Source organism: Camelus bactrianus, chromosome 2, assembly GCF_048773025.1.
Source record: "Camelus bactrianus isolate YW-2024 breed Bactrian camel chromosome 2, ASM4877302v1, whole genome shotgun sequence".
Taxonomy (NCBI): domain Eukaryota; kingdom Metazoa; phylum Chordata; class Mammalia; order Artiodactyla; family Camelidae; genus Camelus; species Camelus bactrianus.
The window spans coordinates 59611506-59635567 of NC_133540.1; the positions used below are offsets into that span (position 1 = coordinate 59611506).

Consider the following 24062-nt stretch of genomic DNA (forward strand, 5'->3'; position numbering starts at 1 on the left):
AGGTAATTAGACATTCGTTGTTTGAGTAAATCTCTAGCACATTGTTTAAATTTGTTTTCAGTGGAACATCTTCAGTTAAGAAAAAATAAATCCGTATATTTTGGGTTTGTCAAGGGTTCTAATAAATCATTATATTAATAGTAAATTTAGTTCATTCCTAGCATAGTATAGGAAATTGAATTGATCCAAAAGTAATTTTATGAGGATTAAGATATTATCTGATTTATTATTTCCTTCAGTGAGGCTTGTCTGGAAATAGCACATTCACAATCATGAATTTGTATTTACTGTTCAAATGATGGCAGTTAAAATATTATAAACTTATGGGGCTTTGCATTTTATTCTTCCTTAAAGTTAATTTGTCATGTTTTGCTTTTTTCTCAAATTTGAAAATAAGAGAAATCATATAGATTTTTTTTTAAGGAGAAAAAAACTGACTGAGGAATATAGGTTATTGCTATAGGATATGGTCAGGCATCAAATGATATCAGTTTTTTTTACCAGTTTTTTTTATAGCCTGCATCTCACATGGGGAAAAAATAAAAACACTGGATCTTAGCTACATACAAGTAGTATTATATATGATATTCAAAAAATGTATTTCACTTTTTATAGCTATTTGACATGATGTAATAACACACTCTTGGGCTATGTTGCATTTGCTAAAAGTTAAATTGTACTGTTACCAACTAGCATCATTTTTGTCTAGCATGCTATGCTCCCAATAATAAATAGAAGCTACTATCAATTTTTATCTTAACAGGGAGAGCCAGGATCTCCAGGAGTCCCAGGAGTCGATGGAGAGCAGGTAATACTGAAAAATATATACTGTCACTTAAAGAATCATTGTTATCACTACTTTGATTATAGGTTTGAAGCCCAAATGGCATGAGTATTGATATATAGTATCCTCTTCTTTTTTTTAACTTTCTGTCCTTCTAGAGACTACATTAACTCTAAAAAAGTAATTGGTTTTAAATTAGACATCTGTTTTCTTTGTCGAAACATACAAGCTATATGATGCTTTAATTTTGTTTTAATACTCCCCATCAATCTACCAATGACATCTCTGTGAATTTTTAATAGGCTTGTAAGATCATTACCAATTAAGTAAGGATAGCCTAATTTCAGTGAATCCAAATAATTCAAGATTAAAATCCGTGACTATAGTTTCTACAAAATTAGACATTATTTATATGGGTTATTTTGACAATGTTTTCTTTTTCCAAATAAAGATTACACCTAATTTTCTAGATTAGAAAAGACAGAAATAAGCAGGGCCCTTGTAGCTTTGCAGAATTTGTTAGTATCTCCAAGGGTTTCCCTGGATAACAGAGGTTGGCAAACTTCTTCTATAAAGGAACAGATAGTAAACATTTTAGACTTTGCAGGCCATGTACAGTCTCTATCCCATTTTTTTAATGCCACTTTAAAATTTTTTTAAACATTCAGGCTGTACAAAAATAATCCCCAGGCTAGATTTAGCCTGTAAGCCGTGGTTTGCCCACCCCTGGCAGAAAAAAATCTGATCAGGAGAATATGGACAGTATTCAGAATTCAGATTCTAATCACAAGGATTAGTTTCAAGGTATTTGATGTTTCTGGGCTTCCATTATTTACCCAAGAAATGGCTAAAATCAAGAAGATCGTAAGAAATCAAGGAGATTCGTGATCTGGTTTGTGAAACATACTCCTCAGGAGATAGTATTAGATAAGAAAATTAAGTTTAAGAGATTAAGTTTAAGAGAAGGGTTACTTTAATATCAGAGCTGTATGTTGAAATCATATAACGTCACACTAAATAAAGTTGTGGTGGTTAAAAAGGAAGACGACTTTAGATGATCTGCTGTATCCATCAGAGATCACATTAGCATGTAAAAATCTGGGTGTATTATCTTTCCCACTGTTAGTCATTATGAATAATTTAACATACCACATGGTCCCTACATATGTAATAACTTAATTTTTTTCCTATAGGCTTTACAAGCTCTTCTTCTTCAGAGGGTTGGCTATTCTGCTGATCACTATCACTGGTTTCCTAAAACCAACCAGGGCCTGATTAACCCTAAGATTCATCTTATCTATTTAGGTACCTACCCACCCACTCATGCACCTAGTGGGTGATTCTGAAGTAGATGCTGTGAAGTATGCATAAGTAAAAAGAAAGAACATGCTCCTGTCCTTGAGTAGTTTTTAGTATAGAAAAGATGAACAGGTTAGTGCAGCCAGGGAGCCCCAGATCTAGAACTAAAATAGCTATGATCATCTCTGCTGAAGAATGGGCCATCTGGTCATAGTGCAGTGAGCCTCCTTGGATGAAAATGCTCAACCATATAAATTAATCTCAGTATTAGTGTCACAAAATTCAGATTTGCTTGCATTCAGAATACACATACATCTATTTCCTCACTGTAAAACGAAAAAAGAATTACATCCTGGATCGCCTCATAGAGATGTCATGAGAACAAAATAAGAACACTGTGGGAAAGTGGAAGTATTTCTAAGCATTAATTGAGCCTTTGTGTTCAATGAATGATCTACCCATCTGTAGATTGGACCATGGGAAACTGATAGTGATTGGAATTTCTGCCTGCGTTTATGCAGGGTGGACTTAGTGGGTGGAGATGGGAGAAATTTATTTGGACCTTTGTTATTATAACGCTAGATCCGGGTTCAAAATGTGTATTGTTCTGTTGAGGATTAAATCCAATAAGTTGTTTTCAGGACTGGTGATATAGAATTAGCTGCCAGGTAAAAATATAGAATTGAGAAAAATGACATGAACAACTAAGTTCATGTTTTTCATACATAAATGGCCTAAGTGATAGACTGTAACCCCTTCCTTTATAAGGGGAAATAGTATTGATCAATGTAGAAGGCTGCTGTGGGAGATAACTCCCCCTAAAAATGAAAATCAGAATCATATCTGTATAGGACCCACCTAATGACAAAATTGATCTGAAAATCTGTTTTCCCTAGGATGTAACTATCATTGGTCAGTATAACTCTTAAATGCAAACTGAATCATTTTTAGGGACTCAAAGGCTCCAAGGGAGACACGGGGGACCCAGGTATGCCAGGTGAAAAAGGAGGAATTGGACTTCCTGGATTACCGGTATGTTTATACTTTTTATGATGTGTTCATATTAAGATAAATTAAATAATCAGAAAATAATTGTATTATTAGCTGTGGTCACATCTAATGGTTCATGTAATATTTTTATTTTTAAATATTTGAGGTATTGGTTAATTACTACAACTAAGCCTCTAAGACAAATTTTAAAGCATCCAACCAAATAAATTATAAAATAAACTTTTATGCTTTTCTCAATTATTTTCACTAGAAGATAGCAAAATAAATATAGTTGGCCATTAACTTAGTATGCATAAGGTGGTGGTAACTGATCATTTAAAAATAAACCATAATTAAAAAAAACCAAAATACGTAAAATAATTAAAAAACAAATTACTTGGGAAAGTGTTCCCTTTATGTGTACAATATTATGGGATGGTGTTTTTATGGTTTTCTCCATAATTTTTACTGAGAATTTGGAGAGGGACATGTAGAAAAATGTAGGGGAAAAAAGTGTAGAAAACGTCACTGCCCTAGATCACTTTTTAAAACAAGGAAATGTATAAACAAATGTCAGTGAAAATTAAGTTAAGGGAGTGACCTTTGCTTTTTAAAGTGAGCACCACTATTAAAAATATAACATTAATAATCTGATATATTTAGCTTTGTATAAGTTTAACCAATCAGGCATAGCTTAATTTTCATTCACTTTTTAATTTATTTCACATCTCACCCACAATCCTCAGGACCTGAGGAAGGTTGCTGTTTGAGGCTAAAATGCAAGGGGGTAAAACATATCATGTGCATGATTTTATAAAAATGTCAAGAGGATGATGGATTTGTGGAGAAAATTCAGCTGTTTCTTACACTTTGAAAGTAACTGGACCAGCTCACCTCTTGATGATTATTTGTAGGGTGCCAATGGAATGAAAGGAGAAAAAGGCGACTCGGGATTGCCAGGTCCTCAGGGTCCTTCCGTAAGTCCGTGGTGGCTGAACTTGCATGGTTCCCAAAACACTCTAACATGGGCCTATTATTCACCTGCGGCAGCCTATGCCAGATGGCTTATCAACAGTAGAAAGACCATGAGCCTTTTGGTCTGTCAAACTGTAGAAGAAATATCTGTCGGCCCTGTACAGCGAGAGATGAAAGTGTCTCTGAGGTCTGAGTTAGAAGCAATTTTTCAGAGGACTGTCTAACCCTGAGGAGAAAATCAGTGGTTTTCCCACGCCACTTGCGGATGGAGCTCTGTGGCTGTAGAACCTACGTTCTTTTTCCCTCCAGAGTCCTGTTGTTGTTTAGTGAAATATCTGAGAGTTTAATGGTGGTGGTAGCATTATAGCGTTTCTTGGTAATCAGTTGCTTCCTTTTCTTTTAATGTGCTTTTGATTTATTCTGGCTTTTGTAGAACAACTGTATTTTTTTAAGTTTTTTTTTGTTCTCACCAAGGAATTTGTAAATGTAGAGAATCAAATGCATCACTTCTTCCAGTATCCATCTTCCTCTACAACGATTAATGGCCTTAGCAGAGCCCCAGCATGAGATTCAAGCCTAATTGCCTTATCTAAATGAAGTAACCAAATCCATGTTTATTTTTCGGACATGCAGATCATAGGCCCACCAGGCCCACCAGGTCCCCATGGCCCACCAGGCCCCATGGTAAGTCTTCCTTCTCTCCAAACTGTAGTCATTTATTTAAAAGCATGCTATCTGAGAAAACAGGAACACCCCCTCAAAACAGCCAGCTTGTATTGTGTACTACTCTCTGTGCGATGGGCAGAAGATAGGAGGCGCTTTTCTGATTTTACAGTTTTGACTTTCACTCCCCCAAACACATCCGTTGGAAAGAGAGAGCGTAGTTTTGTGACAGGAAAGTCGAAGAAAAACAAACAGATTTGGCAAGCTTTACTCCACCCTTCCAGTATGAACGTTGGAAAATCGTTTTAACCAATCACCACTCTAGGCCATTCATAACATAACAAGGTTAATAACTGTAGCCATTAATGAATGTTTCTAACCAACTTTGAGGATGAAGACCCTTTAATGAAATGTTCAATAAGAACATTTATAAAATAATATGATAAAAATTGAAGCTCACTGCTACAGATGACATATATTGTTGGATCTTTTTCTTTTCACTTGTACGTACTTCGGTAAATACAATGTTTACACAAGTATCTGTTGGTGATCAGTGAAGACGGTCACCATGTCCTCATAGAATTTACGTTCAGTGAAGAAGGTAGCCACTAATCCAGCATAATTCTTCAAATGTCTGCCTAATGGCAGTTGTGTTAAAGCTAAAACTTTGTAGAAGGCAGAATGCTTCAAATGCTTTTGACTGGGCCAGGATGGGAACAAGTCACACAGCCTCTAGGGTCACATTCATCTAGAAGACAATCTCAATTAATCACGTGACTTCAATCACAGAGATTAAATAAACTGTGGGTCACTCTTTCCTCCTTTTGTGGTCCAAGAAGGAGCATCACTGGAATCATCTAAACCACAGAGCATAGCCCCAGACCCAGTCAGCTGTTTCTTACTAACTGCCATTTCTGTTTCATACCACAAAACAATTATAATTAACCTTATTTCTTAAAACTAAACAGTTCTTTAAGAATTAAGCAAATGGCATACTTTTGGCTTTTTTATACTCCCTCCACTTTAAGTTAGAAAGTTAAATTTTAAAATGCTATACCCATTTATATCATAAAATTAACTAGTTTAAATAAATTTTAAACCATTACTAAAGTAAAATAAGAATACTTGATAAAATGGCCATTTCCTGAAAATGTGTATCCACAACTTACGTAAAGGGAAAATATTGTTCCAAAGTAGACATATGTAACAAATATCTACATAATCCTTGATAAAAAAATAAAAAAGCTTTTTCCTACTGTTATATGATTTTGCTGATGAGTATTTAAATACTCCTATCTCCAAATAGTTTACTTAAATGACGAAAAGTTTAAAGCAATCCACAGTAACCTTTAGTTAATTCAGTTTGGCTAATTAGTCTCTATATTTAGATTTTCCACAAAAAGCAGGGGAAAGGCCCTGACTCATGAATGTATTATGACTTCCTTCCATTGGTGGTTGTTATAAGAGCCTTGACGAATTCATCTTTGTGAAAATAAATGCATTATGAATAATAATGCTTGATGCCCCTGTATAGAATCCTTTCCTTAGCCTTAAATTAAAGAAACTATGCAACAAAGTTCCAAGCTTGACTGTCATCTCCTCATTTCCTCTTCCTTTAGATTCCTGAACACTTTGAGTCTACAGGAGTTAGTAGTAGAAAAAGTCTCCTCTTCACTGGTACTTAAACTTTGGAACTTTCTTTGGCAAACTTCTGTCTTTTAAGACCTACCTCTATTTCATATAAATTTGTAATGTATCTCACATATTCCACCTAGTTTTTTTTAAATAGAGATTTGAAAAATAGGAGTAGTGGGGCTCACAAATACTTTTTTTTCGGGTTTTTTTTTTCCTTACATATAACCCTGGCGTATTGCCCCCCCCCCCTTTCATAGGTACTTAGCAGAAAGGATTGCAATTAATGAATTTCTTATTACAGAACAATCCAAGAGTCGGAAGGAACTTTCACTAGGTATTAACATCAACTATCTCTAACTACAGCACAAACAAAAAGATTCTTATTTTACATCTCTTTTGTTACCCTGTATGATAGTCACTTCTGCTGGGAAATAGCGAATCAATTCTTAATTTAAAGTTGTGTTTTTCATTTCCAGGGACCCCATGGACTTCCAGGACCAAAGGTAATTCAACAAATCTCTTGATTGTTTGATGTCTGTTTCCTTGTTAATCATGGAGAAGCATGGTGGAAGCATGTCTGTCCTGTCTTATTTATTTGTCAAGTGATGTTGATGATCTTTAAGCCTTTAAGTATCCAGATGTTTAAATCTCACAACAACAAACGACTTACTACAAATTTAAGTAGTATCACCTGGAGATGAATTAGTCCTCATTTTGCCTTTTTTTCTTGTCACCAAGTGAGTTTCTTAGGTTACTAATCATAATATACTCAGAATCAACCATTTGGAAGTGAATCTGATGAGAGCCTCAGACTAGTCCAAATTCTCTTTCTTAATATGGTGTCTTTAGTTGTATATTCAGACTTTATTCACTGATACTTTTTACTTGTCATATAGCGCTGCTGTGTCTAAACACTTTCGGTATCCCATGTCTTAATTTTTTATTCCCCCAGAGGTCACTAGTCTAGAATGGGGTAGGGTGTATCAGGTGTGCTATAGTGAAGAGACGGTTACATCACATGTATTCCATACTCTGGATTAAAAAGAGAACTATGGAGACTGGCCCTTCCTTGTCAGAAGTAGTGCAGCTTGTATTGTGAAGATAGTCTTCACCTGTTGTTGCCTTTGTGTAGCCCAAGAGGACATCTTGGAGGATTAAAATGAGCCCTGAAAGGTGAGCTTCATCTTCCAGTGAGCATATGTGATGAGGACCCATGTTCTAATGTCAGCTTTACCACTGACAGGCAGTATCACATGGGGCAGAATACTTACACTCTCTGATCCTTCATTTATACAACAAGGTGGCTTGCCTCAGAGCGTTGTGATGATTTAATGACTATATGATTATAAAACACTTAGCAAAATACTTGGTGCAGCTGTTAATAAACACCCACTAAATGTCAGTTGTTGTTGTTTTCCTGTGTTTTGATGCTTTGTTCTGAACAGGAAAATTTAGCTAGTCCTCAAGCCTGCTTTAGACAAGGTTCAAGGACTCTTGAAAGCTCCTCAGTAGTGAGTTGGTGCATTTAAATGGTGAGGGGTGGGGGAACACATAAGTGCAATGTTGGCATTAAGAATCAGAAAGTGTAGAGGCAGTCCCCTCTCTCCTCTGAGGATTCCCCTGGCCTACCCAGCTTTAGGGGTGATGGAGGTACTGGTCTGACTGCAGGAATCTGAGTGTCCTTTCCGAGGTGAAGCAGGTGACTCATCCAAGAAAAGGAAGAGTTCATGACTCTGTTCTTCCACCACTAAAGACCAGACTAACTGTAATGATTCAGATCAAAGCCACCAAAACTGTGCTCAGTTACCCCATCACCATTAGATTCATAGGTGCCCAAGGTCCTTTTGATATCTACAATGCAGTGGTCTGTTTTGCCTGCACTTAACTTCAATTGTTACTTAAACCATAGATCACAGAGAATTATAAAGTTGAAAACACCTCAAAGATTACCTATGCTAGTTCCTTGATTTTTATAGACGATAAACTATAGGCCCAGGAAATTTAAGTTATTTGCCTTGAATTACACTGCTAGTTAAATGATAGATCTGAGATGTGAATTTAGGGACCAGAGCAGAAATTTAAAATTTTTGCCGCTGAATCTGATTGTTTATAAACTCACCTTCTCAATTAATGCCCACTCCCGTCAGTGTGTGACTCCTCACCAAAAAGTTTCATAGCTTCCCAAGGCTGCCATGCCTGTCCATCATCTCAAGATCACTTGCTGAATCAAAGTCCACATGCATGCCAAGCCAGAACTCTCATTTAGACCAGGTAACTGAAGTTGATTACTGAGCCTTGGCCTTAATCTCACATCAGCACTAGTTCTGTGACATGCCCACAATCATAGTTTATGGACCAAAGCACATTTGGCAGCATTGCAAACTTCCTATCACCAAAATCCACTAGGTCGTGCCAATGTGTTTATTATTTTGTGACCCCTTTGAAAGTTCAAGGGGGAGGGTATATCTCAGTGGTAGAGCATGTGCTTAGCATGCATGAGGTCCTGGGTTCAATCTCCAGTACTGCCATTAAAATAAATAAATAAATGAACCTAATTTACCTCCCCCCCCCAAAAAAACAAACAAACAAAAAACAAAGTTCAAATATATAGGATGGTTGCACGGATAAGTCTAGCTCACGATTTCCAAAAATTTCTGGATGAGAAGAATCACCTGAGAGGCTTATTAAAAATACCCGTTCCTGTGCTGCTATGGTCTAGGTGGGACCCTGGATTCTTTGACAGGTACCACATTGACTTTCATCATCAGGCAAATGGGGGGAAATACTGCCCAGGTTAGCAGTCCCTCCTGCCATGTAAGCATAATCTCTCTCCCCTCCAGACCCCACATGCAAGGCTCTACAGGGCATTTGAGACTGAAATCATCTTCCTTTCACAAGTCTTTCAAGATTTTCTTGATGAAATTAACATCTGTACTTAAAAATTGAAAAGAGAACAAAACTCTATTTCTCTGCTGCTGCTGATAGAAGAGAGTGTCCTGTATTCTTAGGTTTTTAAAAATCAGAGTCAGCAGACTTGATCACTTATCAGGACGTTTGTAATGTCACCTTAAGTTGAATTCAAACCTCCTTTATTCTAATATTGGGCAGACAGACAATTTGTAAATGTAGTTTGTAAAACCACATTTAAGTCCTGTGGATCTTCACATTCTCTCACATTCTCTTCTAGGATTGGCTATTTGTTGTGTATTCTATTGATTAATCCATGTAGGGACCTGACTTGGCAATGTCAGTGAGTGAGGATTCGCTAACTGGCATTACTTCAGACATTAGCTGCTACATTTTTGGCTCATTCCCCTGGGCAAAATGCTTAAAGGCTTAAAATATCTGTATATAACCTGTCCTGCATATTCCAGTTTTCCATTCCAGCAGAGCGGGTCTCTCCTGCTGAACCTCCCTGAGCATCCTCCACTCTGATTGTCTTTGATTTGCTTGGTCAGAACAATGTAGGATTCCACCAGTTTCCTTAAGATAGAACTGAAAAATTCAGGTACTCAGCAGTATACATTTTGATTGTGAGGAGCACTTTTTCTCAGGAGTTTTGCTTCCTAGAACATTATTTAATTGTCAATTTGTTTGCTCATTTTTTTAATATTTTAAATTAATTTTGAACTGATGGAAGACAAATCTAGCCTGACTCTGCTGTTACCTAAAACTGGAATCTGCAACCATTTCAGAGACTGGCTCTCTTCTCTCGCAGTTGAAACACCCATGATAGCAACCAAAATTGGCATTTGCTTTTGCATTTAGGGTGAACCAGGGTTAAATGGTGTTAAAGGATTGAAAGGTGAACCAGGTCAAAAGGGTGACAGAGGACCCCTTGGCCTTCCAGTAAGTAAAGAAAACTTTCCATTTCAGTGCCAATCTCACTTTTCTTTCTACCCTAAGGAGCAAACTCTGGTTTCCTCGGTGACTGTATAACAGTTAAGACTTCCATAACTGGGAAACGCATTGTGTTCGAGCAGAGCTCATCCCAGTTTTGTTTTCTCTGATGTCTGCTCTTGTGTCAGAGGAAGACCCCATAACAAACAAGGCCACGAGTGCCCTGTCCTTCAATTACATACATGCCAACCTTCCTCTTTTAAGGCTGACAAGTCTCTCCCATCACCCTCCCCTTTAAAGAAGTGCTGTGCTGATTATTTCATCATTTCTCCCGAATGTTTTTATAATTTAGGGTTGTTTAAAATCCTCCCCCAATTTTTTTTTTCTTTTTGATACCAAAAACCATAGCCCTTTGTTGGTGGCAGGTGTGCAGCTGGCCATTGTTGAAAGCGTGAGGTCAGTGCGGTGGCTCCGGACATTAATCAGTCATATCGTGGTCTACATGTTGTATGTCGTTTGTGTTGGAAATGCCCTCTTATGAGGTTCTTGGGGCAATCATGGAGAGTATGGAAGCAGTATTTTGCAGCTGTTCCGAGTTTTTTTTACTTTTAACAAAAAGAGATTTTCACCTTTCGTACAATTTATCTAGTCTCCTTTCCACAACTAAAAAGATGTTTTGAAATTATTAAATAGAAGGTTTTAGTTTCAAGCTTTTAATATGCTGTCTATTCACTGAATGCAAACAGAAGTCAGCAAAAGACATTATAGATTACATTTTTAAAATGTGACATGAAATTGGTAACAGAATATAGTTTATACACATATTTTATGCTTTAAAACGCTGGTGACCACTTTTTTAAAATTTTTCCCATGGGTACTGTACTCTAAGTACTGAAGTATTCCTCTTGATAGCAAATGCCTCACAGAGATCAGGCATGTAGTGGGTGCTTAATGTGTATTCACTTATTGAATGAATGATACAAGCCTTAGAGCATAGGTTAAATCACACCAATTAGATCATGTCACACACATTAAAACCTCTATAACGTGTAAGTCATTAATTCACATTTCAGGTAAATATAATATAATATTATCAGTGCAAAACTCTTATCATCTCCTGATTATTTTTAAATATTATAATAATGATGACTCTGAAGAAAGTATCAAAGAGCAAAACAAAGTTGGGATTTCTATTTTATTTAAACTTTCAATCTGAATTTTTTAGAGTTTGCCCTAATGTCAAATCTAGGACTAGTGATAATTTTTATGCAACATTTAGCCCAAAGCTCTATATATGCTAGCATTAAACAAACAAACAACACACATTTTTTAAAGTTTTAATCATTGCTAACTAAAGATGTATCTTTCAGTTATAATCTGACTCAGGATTATACAGAAGGAATTGTAAAATGAAAAATTAAAGTACCCCCCCTTCAAAAAAAAATATGTTATAGCAACATTGGTAGAGTATGCAGCTGGAATAGATTTTTTTTCTTGCATTTTGTATTATTAACTACATCTGAAGCATTAAATGGGGAAATAGTTTGGCAACCTTGCCAAGAAAATGTATAGAACTAGTGCATTGTCTTTCTTAAATACTCCTTGCTGTAATCAACATTTTTAAAGGACTATAAATAAACATTCGAGTTTCGAGATATAAAAGCCATGTCAAAAAAGTAATTGCGCTTATTCTTGAAACAAGAATTGAAAATGTCATCTATCAATCATACGTTATGCATAGCTTAGAGTTCAAGGTAAAGAAAAACGTTCGTTGCCTGAAAACAACATTAGATTTTTAAAGCATTTCCCATTTAGACTTTGATGCTTGACTACTTGAAGTAAACTGAGGAATAATTTTGTTTGGGACAGTTATTTTTTTGTTTGGATGCATGACATTTTTCCAGCATTTTCCTGCTCCTAGAAGTCCCCCTAGTGGTGACTAATGTGAACACAGTAAGAGCAACCCAGAAAACAATGAGTATTGTTCATGTGAAATCCACAGTCACCCTGACATGTTAAAATTCTGCATTTGTTATTCATAAATGCTCTTTTAACAAGTAAAACTAGAGCTCTTTTCTTTTCCTCTGAAATTCTAACCTTGATTGATGATTATAATGAGCCCTTTCCTAGGAGACTGACCATTATTTTTTCTTCAGAACATAAAGAAATATATTGTGAAATATATTTTAACAGTCTTTTGAAATGAATTTCATATAGAAATTAGCAACCCAGACTGTTACTGGTAATTATTTTAAAGCCCACTTTATAAACCTCATTAACTTGATTTCTCAGTAAGAATTTGTCGAATGGAAATGTGATTAAAATGCCATCATCTGTGGGGTGTTTATTGTCATGTGTTTTTTTTTTTTTTAAACTAACAATTTGTAACAATGTGATATTCATCCCAGAACCCTGTGACTGCGTATTATGTTGTTTGAAGTGTTACATTTGTTCATTGGTACCTCATACTAATCTCTGTTCTTGTCATTCGTGTTACACCCACCAACCCTGCTACCAACCAAATCACACAGGGAGCATCTGGCTTAGACGGGAAGCCAGGATCCCGGGTGAGTCAGTACCTCATCTTGCTCCAACATGTTTTGTGGCTATGAATTTTGTGCTTCAGGACAGACTCTCATCAAATGATGAGGGCTACACAGGACTGGAGCGAAAGGAGAAGGTGGACAAAGATAGTGACAGAAAAGGGAAAGGTAGACAGAGTCTGGGTGGCAGCTCTGTTTGACGTCCAGCCTAAACTACAGAACATCTTTCTGAAGCCCAGGTTCAAGTCTGGAGAACTTGCAAGGTGGGAAGAATGACCAGTCTAATTGGCTTCACTGTCTTAGAATCCCAGACAGGTTTTTCCATAATTGATGGACATTTCCTGCAATTCCATGATAGGGGCCCTCTGAAGGAATTAAAGTCATGTGAATTTATTTGAATTTGCTTTTCCTTTTAATGTTTATGTGCATATTAGAAATGTAACTTCTTCCTTGGAACTAACTTTCAAATCTCTGTTCATCAAAATGACTTGTCTGTCTTCTGTCATTTTGTCTCTTTTCCATGGTTCTTAACAGTGCCATCTCTTACATTTCAGCTTCAGATCCTCAATATTTAGAAGTCTTCTGAAGATGAACTTTGAGCTCAAGCAGTGAAAAAAATCAAACTGATGATGATAATTCACCAATATTAGAAAGAGTTTAAAGCCCTGAATTATTTCATATCACAAGGTTCTAATAGAATAAACAAGGAGGGGAGGGTATAGCTCAGTGGTAGCACTCATGCTTAACATACACAAGGTCCTGGGTTCAATCCCCAGTACTTCCACAAAAAAAAAATAATAATAAGTAAACCTAATTACCCCCCCAAGAAAAAATTTTTTAAGAATAAAAAACAATAGTATAAAGAAGTAGGAATACTATAAAGTTCGTGCTGGGATACTTCCTTTGTTTGCAAATATCATAATAAATTATTTGCAAATCTAAGCCTAGTGTTCCTGAAAATGAGCAAATATACTTGAATTCCCTGCTACATTTTTACAAATCAAAAAAGAATTCCAAGCTCTTCAGTTCTAAAAACCTGCTTCAGGCGGTCATTATTTTCACTGGACCTCAGTGTTCATTATATTCATTCAGCTATTACCTCGTCTGCCACAGAAATCCTAATCCTGAACCAGGAGGCCAGAGGGCAATTGTGTCATTAAATCATCCAGCTGCCTGGTTTGTGCCTTGTAAGCTCAGTGACTTGAGCCACTGCAGCAGAACCTGTAAGAATAAATCCTTCCTTCTAAGCCCCCTGCTGCTTCCCACAGAGCTGAAGAAAATTTAAACAGTTAAACACTGTTCTCATTTATACGAAAATATTTTTTGACTTGTGTAACTGTTCGAGCCTCTTAAACAGCTGAAAACAAGGCTTCAGAGTGTTTGTGGCCAAGAAGAGTAGGGGTAACTGTGGGGGCAGAGAATGGATGTAAACAAGAGATGATGTGACAGAAGGACAATGACATTTTTCTTCTTAAGATTTTGGAGGCAAAGTGAAGATGTTCCACTTAGTCAGGGAGGAAATATCTAATTAAATATGGTATACAGGTTTTGTGTGTGTGTGCCTTTCATTGAAATATGCAGTTATATAATTCATCCCTTTTGCATGAGTTTCTTGAAAACGACTGACCTGAAAGAATCGAGCATAAAGCAGTCTGAAAGGAGATGTGTTGTCTTGCTGACATTCTAAGGCATCATTCACCCAGGAAAAAGTCCAGGATAAATTATAACTGCTTGCCTTACAGCCCTTGGGATATGTCTCATATTATCTTATTGTTATCTTTTTTAGGGTACAGATGGCCCTGTGGGACCCCATGGCCCTGCAGGTCCCAAAGGAGAAAGAGTAAGTTGCTCCTGAAGTTATTAAGCTGTGATCTAAAGAAAACACAGCATGTGGCCTTTCCATTTGGGTTGATCTGAACTGTTCACTTCCCAGAAGAAATAAAGGGCCACCTAATAGTGCATAGAAATAGATACCGTCTCAGGTTCTATTAAGAGTCCTCACACTGAGAGAACAACAGAATATTAAAATAGAATATGGCTGCCTTAATAAAAAACAATGCATACATTTTCATAGCTAAAAGAAATAGCTCAGACTCTTCCTTCTTAACCCATAAGGAAGATATTTTCATTTGGCCTTAATCCAGAAAGTTGAAGTCAGTGGAGCTAAAATTTCCAGGACTACGTTTTCTGGTTGATAATCTTTTATATAAAGCTACTGTATTCATTCGGAGTAAGTTATAACTTTTTTTAAAGGAAATTACAAAACCTAAGTTACACATGCTCTTTTTTTTTTTTTCAGCCGAAAAATAGTCTGTCTTTCTTTAACCATAAGGAAATAATTTCAGTGCATTACAAAACAAAAACCTTTCACAAACCTCTCTATTGCTAGGCCATGTTTCCATATCTTTGGGGGAAAAAAAAGACATCCAGAGTGGAAGATAAATATCTGCCACAAAAAAATGTACTGCAGCAGCAGCAGCAGCAGCTGGTCATCTGTCTGGAACTTCTCTCCCTCTTTCTCTGTTTTTCTCCCACTTTTTCTTTTCCTCACCTTGGAAAACGTAGGAGGTTTTTTGTGTTTCTGAGTGGAATTGTGTCAGCCATTTCCCCACCATCCAGAATAGGATGTAAAGAAATTATCCTAATAGTGAGGGCTTCAAAATGTTGGAATGATTCATTGTGCAAGTTTGTGGTCTTTTAAAACTAGAGTTTCATCAGTCTGGGATAATTCGCTTGAAAATACAGGGCCACATGGTGATTTCTTTGGCATACATCCCAATCCCATAATTCCACATTCACTGTAAGTGAACTCATTCATTCAGTAAATATTTATCACATTACAATGTACAAAACACGGTGTACTCCTAGTGTGAAATGGAAACACTCTACACCCATTTATGGATTCTATTTTGCTAATTGCTCCAGTGAATTCAATAATATCATTATAATCGATTCGTCATCCTCAACCTTTTATTAATACACTGTGTGTATTTACTCAATACTGTAAAGGAAGCAGCTATTTTCCCTAGAAAAGGAATCTAGAAAAGGTTACAATCTAACTGCAGAGAAAAAAAATCTGCAAGACATAACCAGATAAGGAGGCCAAAATAAATACAATTAGTACCAGCTGTGCATTCAGTGATAAAGGAAGGTTGGCTTTATCCAAGAATACTTCTGGAAAGAGGTGAGTTCTAAAAGAATGAATTATCTGAATCTGCAACTGTCTTAATTCTAAGGTCAAACCAAGACCTTCGAAGATCATCTAAATTAAAAATAATGAAAAGCGAAGAGCCTCACGCTGCTGATGCATTCAAGCATTGTATCAAGAAACCCAGCACATGTACTAAAAATGGAGCAGCAAATCTCAAGTAGTCTTTTGGCAGAAGGCCCCGGGGCTCAAGAGGGTTTACCGTTTGGTAAATCAGCTGCTACTTCCGAGAGCTCCACAGTGTCACAAGAGTATCAGGTCTCAGCCCTGGGGTAGATTAACCAGGAGAGCAAATGAAATGGCTAAGAATTTGTGAAGGCATAGTTTAAGTCAAATGGTGCAGTGTAAGTGTTACACTTGTATTTACGCAGCCTGTTAACCATCTTAACTGGATCATATATCTGACTCTCCAAGTGCCCCTCACCCTAAGAGCTAAACTGGAGAGTGATTCTCAAAGTTAATTGACTGAGGTGCCATCTGGAGTCTCTTGAAAAAGTTTTAAATTTTAAAGAGGCAGGAATCAAGAAAGGGAGCCATTCTAGAATAATTCCTCAGTGTAGATGTGCAAATTGAAGAGACTGAATGAAATAAGACCAGACCAAAAGAAACCAGGCATTTGACAGACAGTTTTATTCAAGAACTGTCAAAGACTTGACTGACAGCATTGGTATGCAGCTCTCCAGAGCAGATGGTCCCTGCCTTCAGCTGATTTCTCCATCTTGGCCTTGTAACTACTTAGGAACTCGATAGCTTATGTTAAATTTGAGAGGCTCAAAAGCTCTTTTGGAATTAATTAATCCAGGAAAAGAAGTTGCACATTCCAAGCCCTGTGTTAATATTTCATTCTTAAAAGCGTTCGAACTGGGACCATTAGGATGCTTTGGGCTCTAAGTGATAGAACCCCAACACAAAATGGCTTAAATAATAAAGAAATGTACATTTTGTCTGACAAAATATTCAAAGGAGGATCTCTAGACTTTGTTTCTGTGCCCTTTCTATGAGCTGGCTTTGTCTTCTGACCGCAGGCAAGCTGGTCACAGTGGTTCCAAACCTCCCCTGTGGAGGGGGCTCAGCAGAAAACAAACATGGAGACTGTCTTCTCCTGAATCTTCCTTAGCAGTGAGGAAACTTTCCCCAAAGCGTCCCAGAGACTTCCCCAATGCCTCATGGACCAGAATTGGGTCATATTTCCACTTCTGAAGCAGTCAGTGGCGAGTGAGATGAACTGTCATGATTAGTTTAATTATTTGGAATGGACAATTCTGTAAGAGGAGTTCCACAGACAAATGCTTTAGTGACAGCTTAATTCAAATAAGCCATGGTATATTTATTTTAAAAACAAAATAAAGCTGAGACACTCAGTCAGATGAGGAAGAAGGGAGGAGGTATATCAAAATAATCTGTGGAGGTTTTTTAAATTAGACGTACTCTAATGTATTGAGTTTTTACAGATTAGACTGATTCCAGGTTATGAACCCTCCTTCTAAACCCCCACCCCCCACTACACACACAAACACACACACACACACACACACTCACCACCAGCACCACCACCATTTAGAAAAATCATAAATAACAGATCAAACTGAAAGAAATTTATTTTGAATTGGTGCTCTTTGGGTTGCCAAGCCCTTTTTATTAAATATGAGACCTCTAACTGTACAATAATGATGATAGCTGCTATTTATGGACATTTTATTAGGCAACATATCATTGTATATTTTATAATCACATTTAATCTTCAGACAAATTATTGCAGAATATGTATTATTATTCTTATTTTACAACCAATGAAACACAGGCACAGAAAGGTTAAGAAAGTTACCCAAGATCACACAACCAGTAAGCACCAGAACTAGAATTCAAATGTAAGTCTGTTGCATTTCAAAGCCTGGTCACTTTACCAAATGCAATTCCTGCTGTTTCAGTAATAAACATAAAATTATAATGAGTAAAAGTTCAACAAATTTTATCGTATTTATTCCCCATAATCTCCCTATATTATATGTGCCTCTAAGAGACAGTGCTAATTGGCACCAACAACCCCTAAATTTAGATTAAAGAAGAATGTTAACAGTGACTTGAAATTTGCTCACATGGGAATTTGCAAGAGAGAGAAACACACATAATACTTGGATCTGTATGCAGTTATCAGCTGAACTTGGCATTTTACCCATGAAAAGGTTTTGGGACCCTTTAAACTTCTTCAGAGGTGTGATAAAAGAAGGTAACATTTTCTGTTTGGCCCCTCCTATAAACATCATCATACTCCTGAAGTTTTCATGCTAAATACTGACAGTTTAATTTTGGAGATGGCAGCAGCAGAAGACACTATTTGAAATGCCAAACATCTCTTTCTTTATTATCACAATTATTTCATATTCCTGGGACCACCTCCAATTACATTTACTTTTTTATAAGCATTCAAGATTATCGTTTAAGCAGGGACCAGCTATTCTACTTGAATAGGTACATGGAAAGAGAGTGATGAAAGTAATCAGTTCCTACCTTATCAGGCATTGAGGAGAAGGCATAAACATTTTGAAATCCTCTTTTTCAGAAAGGAAGCAAAACGTACATGATTGTATTGATTTGATTTAATTTATTAATGCAACAAATACGTACTGATGTGCCAGACACTATTATAAACTGGGGAGGCAGAAGGGAAGGAAGCCAGAGCTGGGGCACCCTCATGTGCATCTTCTAGGGAGGGGCTCAGCAGAGAATAAACAAGTTAAAACGTGGGTGTGTCTCCCACTGTGTGAGCACCATGAAGTAAAATACAGCTCAGTGAAGGGTGGAGACCGTCAAGGAAGGAAGAGCTTGCTGAAGAGGAGACACTTGATAGGGGGACAAAAAGCAGTTTATTCTTCTATTTTTTAAAAGAGTAGTAACTTAAAATAAGCAGTAACAAATAAATTTTCACACTAATACCAAAGAAACCCAAGCACAGCATCCTAGATATGCAGACCCTTTCGCACAGTTGTGCAGCAGTGGTCTGACCCACGGTCTTTTCAAAGGTGATTCTCTAAAAACGTTAATGTGGATTTCTTTTGCTGTATCTCTGACAGCGACCCTGGAAGAGCCTGACTCTTTAGAATTTTAATCAAATGGTGCTTCAAACAGAGGTTTTAGATACAGGCCATTAGGGAAAGTGTGTGAATATAGGCATTTGTGTATAATTTGAACTTTCGCCTTTCATCACAGGGTGAAAAGGGAGCTGCGGGCGAGCCGGGACCCCGAGGACCATACGGCCTGCCGGTGAGTTCTCTGTCTGGCGAAGTTTCCCCTCCCGCATGTGTAGACGCCCGTCACTCGCCAGTTAACCCTCGCCTCGCATGGAGGCTAATCCCGCTAGAGGAACAAGGAACCATCCACTAACTCTCTACAACCAAGCCTAACCGTGTCCTTCAGAGACGGGTCATATTCGTGTCGCTTTGTCGCGCTCGCGTACAGACACCACCCACACACCTCACGAGACTGAGGATCAGAGCTTGTCCGAGAGACAGACAGGGCTCACCCGACGGCGGGATTCGGGCTGTCAGTCGCGCCCTCCGTAGGCCGTCCGTCTGACCCCTAACTGGCCCTTCCTGGGAGGTCCCCGTACCAGCAGTGGGTGTGCAAGCTTTATTGAAAACAGCTCTTCAGACTTTATCTGTTCTCACAGGTTACTTACTAACACTGCTCTTGCTAATAAAAGTTATTTCTCAACTTGACGTTTAAGGTGACATTGATGTTTCTGGCCTTTCTAAATGACTGTGACGGCCAGTGATCTTTCAGAGCAGAGAATGTTGATAGTGTTCTGTCTTCTGAAAATTCTCAGTTACACCTGCTTCAGATCGAGGCCTCAGGTTCGCTTCCGAACAATATCTCAATGACTCAGTAGGGTAGGTAGGTCTGCTGTGGAAGCACATACTGTCTCTATGTTTTCAACCCCTACTTACCTTCCACATACCTGTACTTGCCAGTTTTTATGAACTGAAATAATAAACTATGATTATTTGAGTGCTTAAAGAGGTGCTGATTTTGAAATCTAATTGATGGAATCAAAGTGACTTCTCTAACTTTTGGTAGATCCCTTATATGGCTGACACTCGTCACTGCTCTGAAAATCTGCACCACGGGGGTGAATTTATCATCCTTGCACAAAAGTTTTCTACTCTTTTTATAATAGGGGGTCGTGCACTTACAAACAGTTTTTAGGTTGTGATCCTCAGACCCTCAATATTAATAGACAAGGTACACATCTAGCCAAATTAAAATTATATGTAATAGACAGTTTTCACATTCTTTACTCAGTCATGAGCTAACTACTAGATTTAGTTGTCAAACTAAAGTAGCATTGATTTGCATACTCTATTAGTGCTGGTGTGTTTTTATATTAACTAAACAGTATTTTTGTTTTCAGCGTACTCCTGGATTGATAACTTGGATACCAAGGATTAAACTTCAGCAAAATATCAGACTACTTAACCTGATATATAATAAAACATTTTCATGACCCTTAACTGCAACATTAACAGTCACTTCACTTGATTTAGTGAAAGAAATTTGTATTACTAATCAGTAAGGACTCTTCCTCACATTTCTGAAGTAGTTGTTCTAATACTAGTGTTGCATGTCCAGGCAGCCTTAAATAAAACAATAACCTCTTCATGGAACTTAGGAACACTAATGTAGCTACTATGATTCTTTGGCAGGGGAAAGATGGAGAGCCTGGTCTTGATGTAAGTAATGTGTACAACAAACATCTTCCCATTATAATAGATGCTGATGGTCTCCATCATCAGTAAGAGCAAGAATACTTCTGTTTTTTTCTGTGCACATAGTTACGCATACTGCATGCACTGCTGTGCCTGCGGACAGCAATTTGAAATACACCACTAGCGTCTGCATGAAGTAGATGTAAAAGCAAAAACCATAATTATCTGGTATGAAATTAATAACCAACAGGTGACAGTGTGGCACTTCAAAATACTATCCCAAATTAGAGACACTCAACATCAGCAATCGAACCACTTATTTTAAAATATGCATGAAATTGAAATCTCTATCATATGCTACCATTAGGGAATGGTTTATTATGTTTATTCTCAAAGCTGTTATGCAGTAGTTCTCTTTTTAGCATCAAGTCCCTATATATCTTATAGTAACATAATTCTATAAAAATAGAGAAAATCAAAAGTCAAGCTCTCTTAAGATGATTACTTCTCATCCTGTATTACGTAGTTACAAAAGTAACAGTAGTTACCATTTATTGGGCACCTGTTGTGTGCAGATGTCATTCTGTATTTCATATATAATCATTTGCATTTAACACTCACACCAGCAGTTGTGTGAGTAGCAGATATCATTAACCTCATTTTACAGTCAAAGGACTAAAATGCTGAGGTTATTTGTCTGCGGCCACACAAATCAGAAAGCTTGCCAGGATTCAAACTAGGATCCTGTTATTCTTAGGCAAAAAAAGGAATCTGTTGTTTATAGATACTTGAGATGCTAGGAAACTGTTATTTCTAAGTGCTACTTCACCCATCTAAGTTTTGAGATTTAGGGGCATGCCATGTTTCTTTATATTTGCATTCAGATACATGAAATCTTACTTTTTTTTTTTTTTTTTTTTTTGATGTGGTTTTGCCACAGTTACATCAATAGATCTTTTTGGTTTGCTTTTTATCCTTTAGGGTTTCCCTGGTCCACGAGGCGAGAAGGGTGATCTGGGAGAAAAGGGGGAAAAGGTGACCTCCCCATCCTAGCATGTGCCTGTTTGATTTTCCTGCTTCTGTCTGCTTTGCTGTTCAGCCTGTTCAATTCTTTCATACGTCTGATCTTTCTGCATCCTGTGCTCCAAAAACACACTGATGTCTGATCTGAGGAACCAGGCCTTCTCAGAGGAATAAAGAAGGCTACACGGCGAGAAACAAGGGCACAGTTAGCACAAAAGAAAAAAAAAAACCGCAATCCCCACATAGCAGGGCTGCAAACTTTCTGCTGCCTGACACCAAACAATCAATGATGTAGTTTCCAGGGGGTTTTGAAAATCAGGGTGAGGAGGAGGCATTTATTACATTAAAGTAAAATTAAATAGCACAGATCTGCAACGGTCTTCTGGCAGAGCTCACCTAGCCCTGTACAGCCAGCATCTCGTTTATCTTCCCAGCATCCCCAGTGGAGGGTCAGAAGATATGTCCTGCATCTTGATTTTTTTGATTGGGAAATGAAACACAAGCAGTGTGACTGATAAACCCCAGTGAGTCCATTATATAGGGATCAGGACTTGTTGCCTGCAGATACTGTAGATATTTTTAAATGAAGATATTAGTGTATTTTATGAGACTGGTTTCAGGTTCTATCTCAAGACCATCAGCTCCAGGGGATAGAGGAGCCAGTATCGGGCAAAATGGTTTTATGTCTGGAAGGAAAATTTGGATTATGGACTTTTTAAATCACTTTTTCCTTTCCGCTCCCCTTTGCTTGGGTCTTTGAAGAATAATTTTTTATATTGGACGTAACTAAAGAAGGAAAAACACCCTCAGCACCTCAGTAGAATAATGAAAATCTTAATGTGGCTGAATATGTACTTTCACAGTTCGAATTTAAACCGATTGTATTTCTCAGATTAATTTATGTCCTGTTCTACTTAACACACTGTTTTCAAAACCCTATAAATTCTCTTTAACAGTGAAGTTCACAACTGTTGAAAAGCAAGGCCAAATGAGAGTTGCCAAAGAAAGGTGATTAAGCCTGTTGTGTATTCTTTGGGCCTTAAACATTACTAAGCTTTCCCATTGCTAGGAGAGCTCATGTGAGTGTTCATGTAAAAGCACCATCACCATCCTCACCAATATCATGATGTTTATTGAACACTTATTATGTGTTTTTTCTAAGAATTTTACCCATGATAAGTCTTTTAATCCTCATAACAACTCCCTGAAGTTGGTGCTATGTCCCCATTTCACAGGTGAGGAAACTGAGGCATTAAAAAAGTTCTTTTAGTGGGGAGGGTGTGGCTCAGTGGTAGAATGTGTGCCTAGCATGCATGAGGTCCTGGGCTCAATCCTCAGTACCTCCGTGTAAATAAATAAACAAACAAACAAACCTAATTATCTAATTCCCCCAAAAAACAAACCAAAAAAAAAAGTTCTTTTATTCGTCATTGTACATTCTAACTGTAAAATATACGTTTGGAGATAAATTATTCATGTGAGCTTTTAACCCAAGATGTGTGTGTACTTTATAGGTATTTTTAAAAAATTATAGGCATTTATTTTATATTTACCTAATGGATTGTATGCATCTAAAACCTTACCCACTCAAAAGTATGTCACCACTATGAAGACATTCATTTTAATGATCTTTTAAACAAAGAAGTTACCAGTATTATAACTTATGAAAACCTAAAGCTATACATTTAATCCTCAGAATAATGTTAATTACCCCCACAAAAGTATTTCCATATTTCAGATTCCATGATTAGAAGTTTTATATTCAGGAAAATTAAATCCAAATGTGAATACTTTACGTATATCATTCTTTGGCATGGGAGAGAAAAATTAGCAAGAGCCCTCATGTGCTCACGCCCACAATGACAGATAGTCTTATCTGGCACAGGGAATCACTAGCTGTTACAAAACTATGCGGATGAATAATAACACTGACACATTGCTCTTTGTACAATAGTGTCTGTTTTCCATAAAGCTTGAGGGTCACTAAAATATTACTGAAAAATAATTCTCATAGCCTGTACAGTCAGCATTCATTTGGCACCACTTTTCTGTTGAGTGATTAATCTGAGTTGATTAGCCAATCCAAAAATGAATGGAGTCTTAAATTAATAATACCCAACCCATCTGGTGTCAGTCACAGCCTTGCAAAGAAGAGTCCACTGCCTCCCAAACAAGTTTAAATCAGTTTGACGTCACGGCACTGAAGCTGTTTGTTGAGGAAGAGTGTTGGTTCATCTTGTATGACTGAGCATTTACCCCGGAAGCTCCTCCCGGCTCACTTCCTATCACTGAACTTGCTCTCATTTCTCCCTGGCTTCTCGGGGCTTTGTTTTTGATCATGACCAACTAAACCACACAGAATTCTCTCTTTCCCTGATATTAGAGAAACCCACGTGGTT

The 24062-nt window shown here is 37.4% G+C and overlaps 1 protein-coding gene across 1 annotated transcript in view; it reads left to right on the forward strand.

Moving 5' to 3' along the window:
* COL25A1 (collagen type XXV alpha 1 chain) overlaps nt 1-24062 on the forward strand; it is a 419343-nt gene that overhangs the window by 382370 nt on the left and 12911 nt on the right. The window contains exons 26-35 of the mRNA XM_074342511.1: nt 764-808; nt 3035-3115; nt 3988-4050; nt 4682-4732; nt 6823-6849; nt 12718-12753; nt 14516-14569; nt 19145-19198; nt 20638-20664; nt 21622-21675. Coding sequence (XP_074198612.1) covers nt 764-808; nt 3035-3115; nt 3988-4050; nt 4682-4732; nt 6823-6849; nt 12718-12753; nt 14516-14569; nt 19145-19198; nt 20638-20664; nt 21622-21675 — 492 coding nt within the window. The remainder of the gene's footprint in view (nt 1-763; nt 809-3034; nt 3116-3987; nt 4051-4681; nt 4733-6822; nt 6850-12717; nt 12754-14515; nt 14570-19144; nt 19199-20637; nt 20665-21621; nt 21676-24062) is intronic.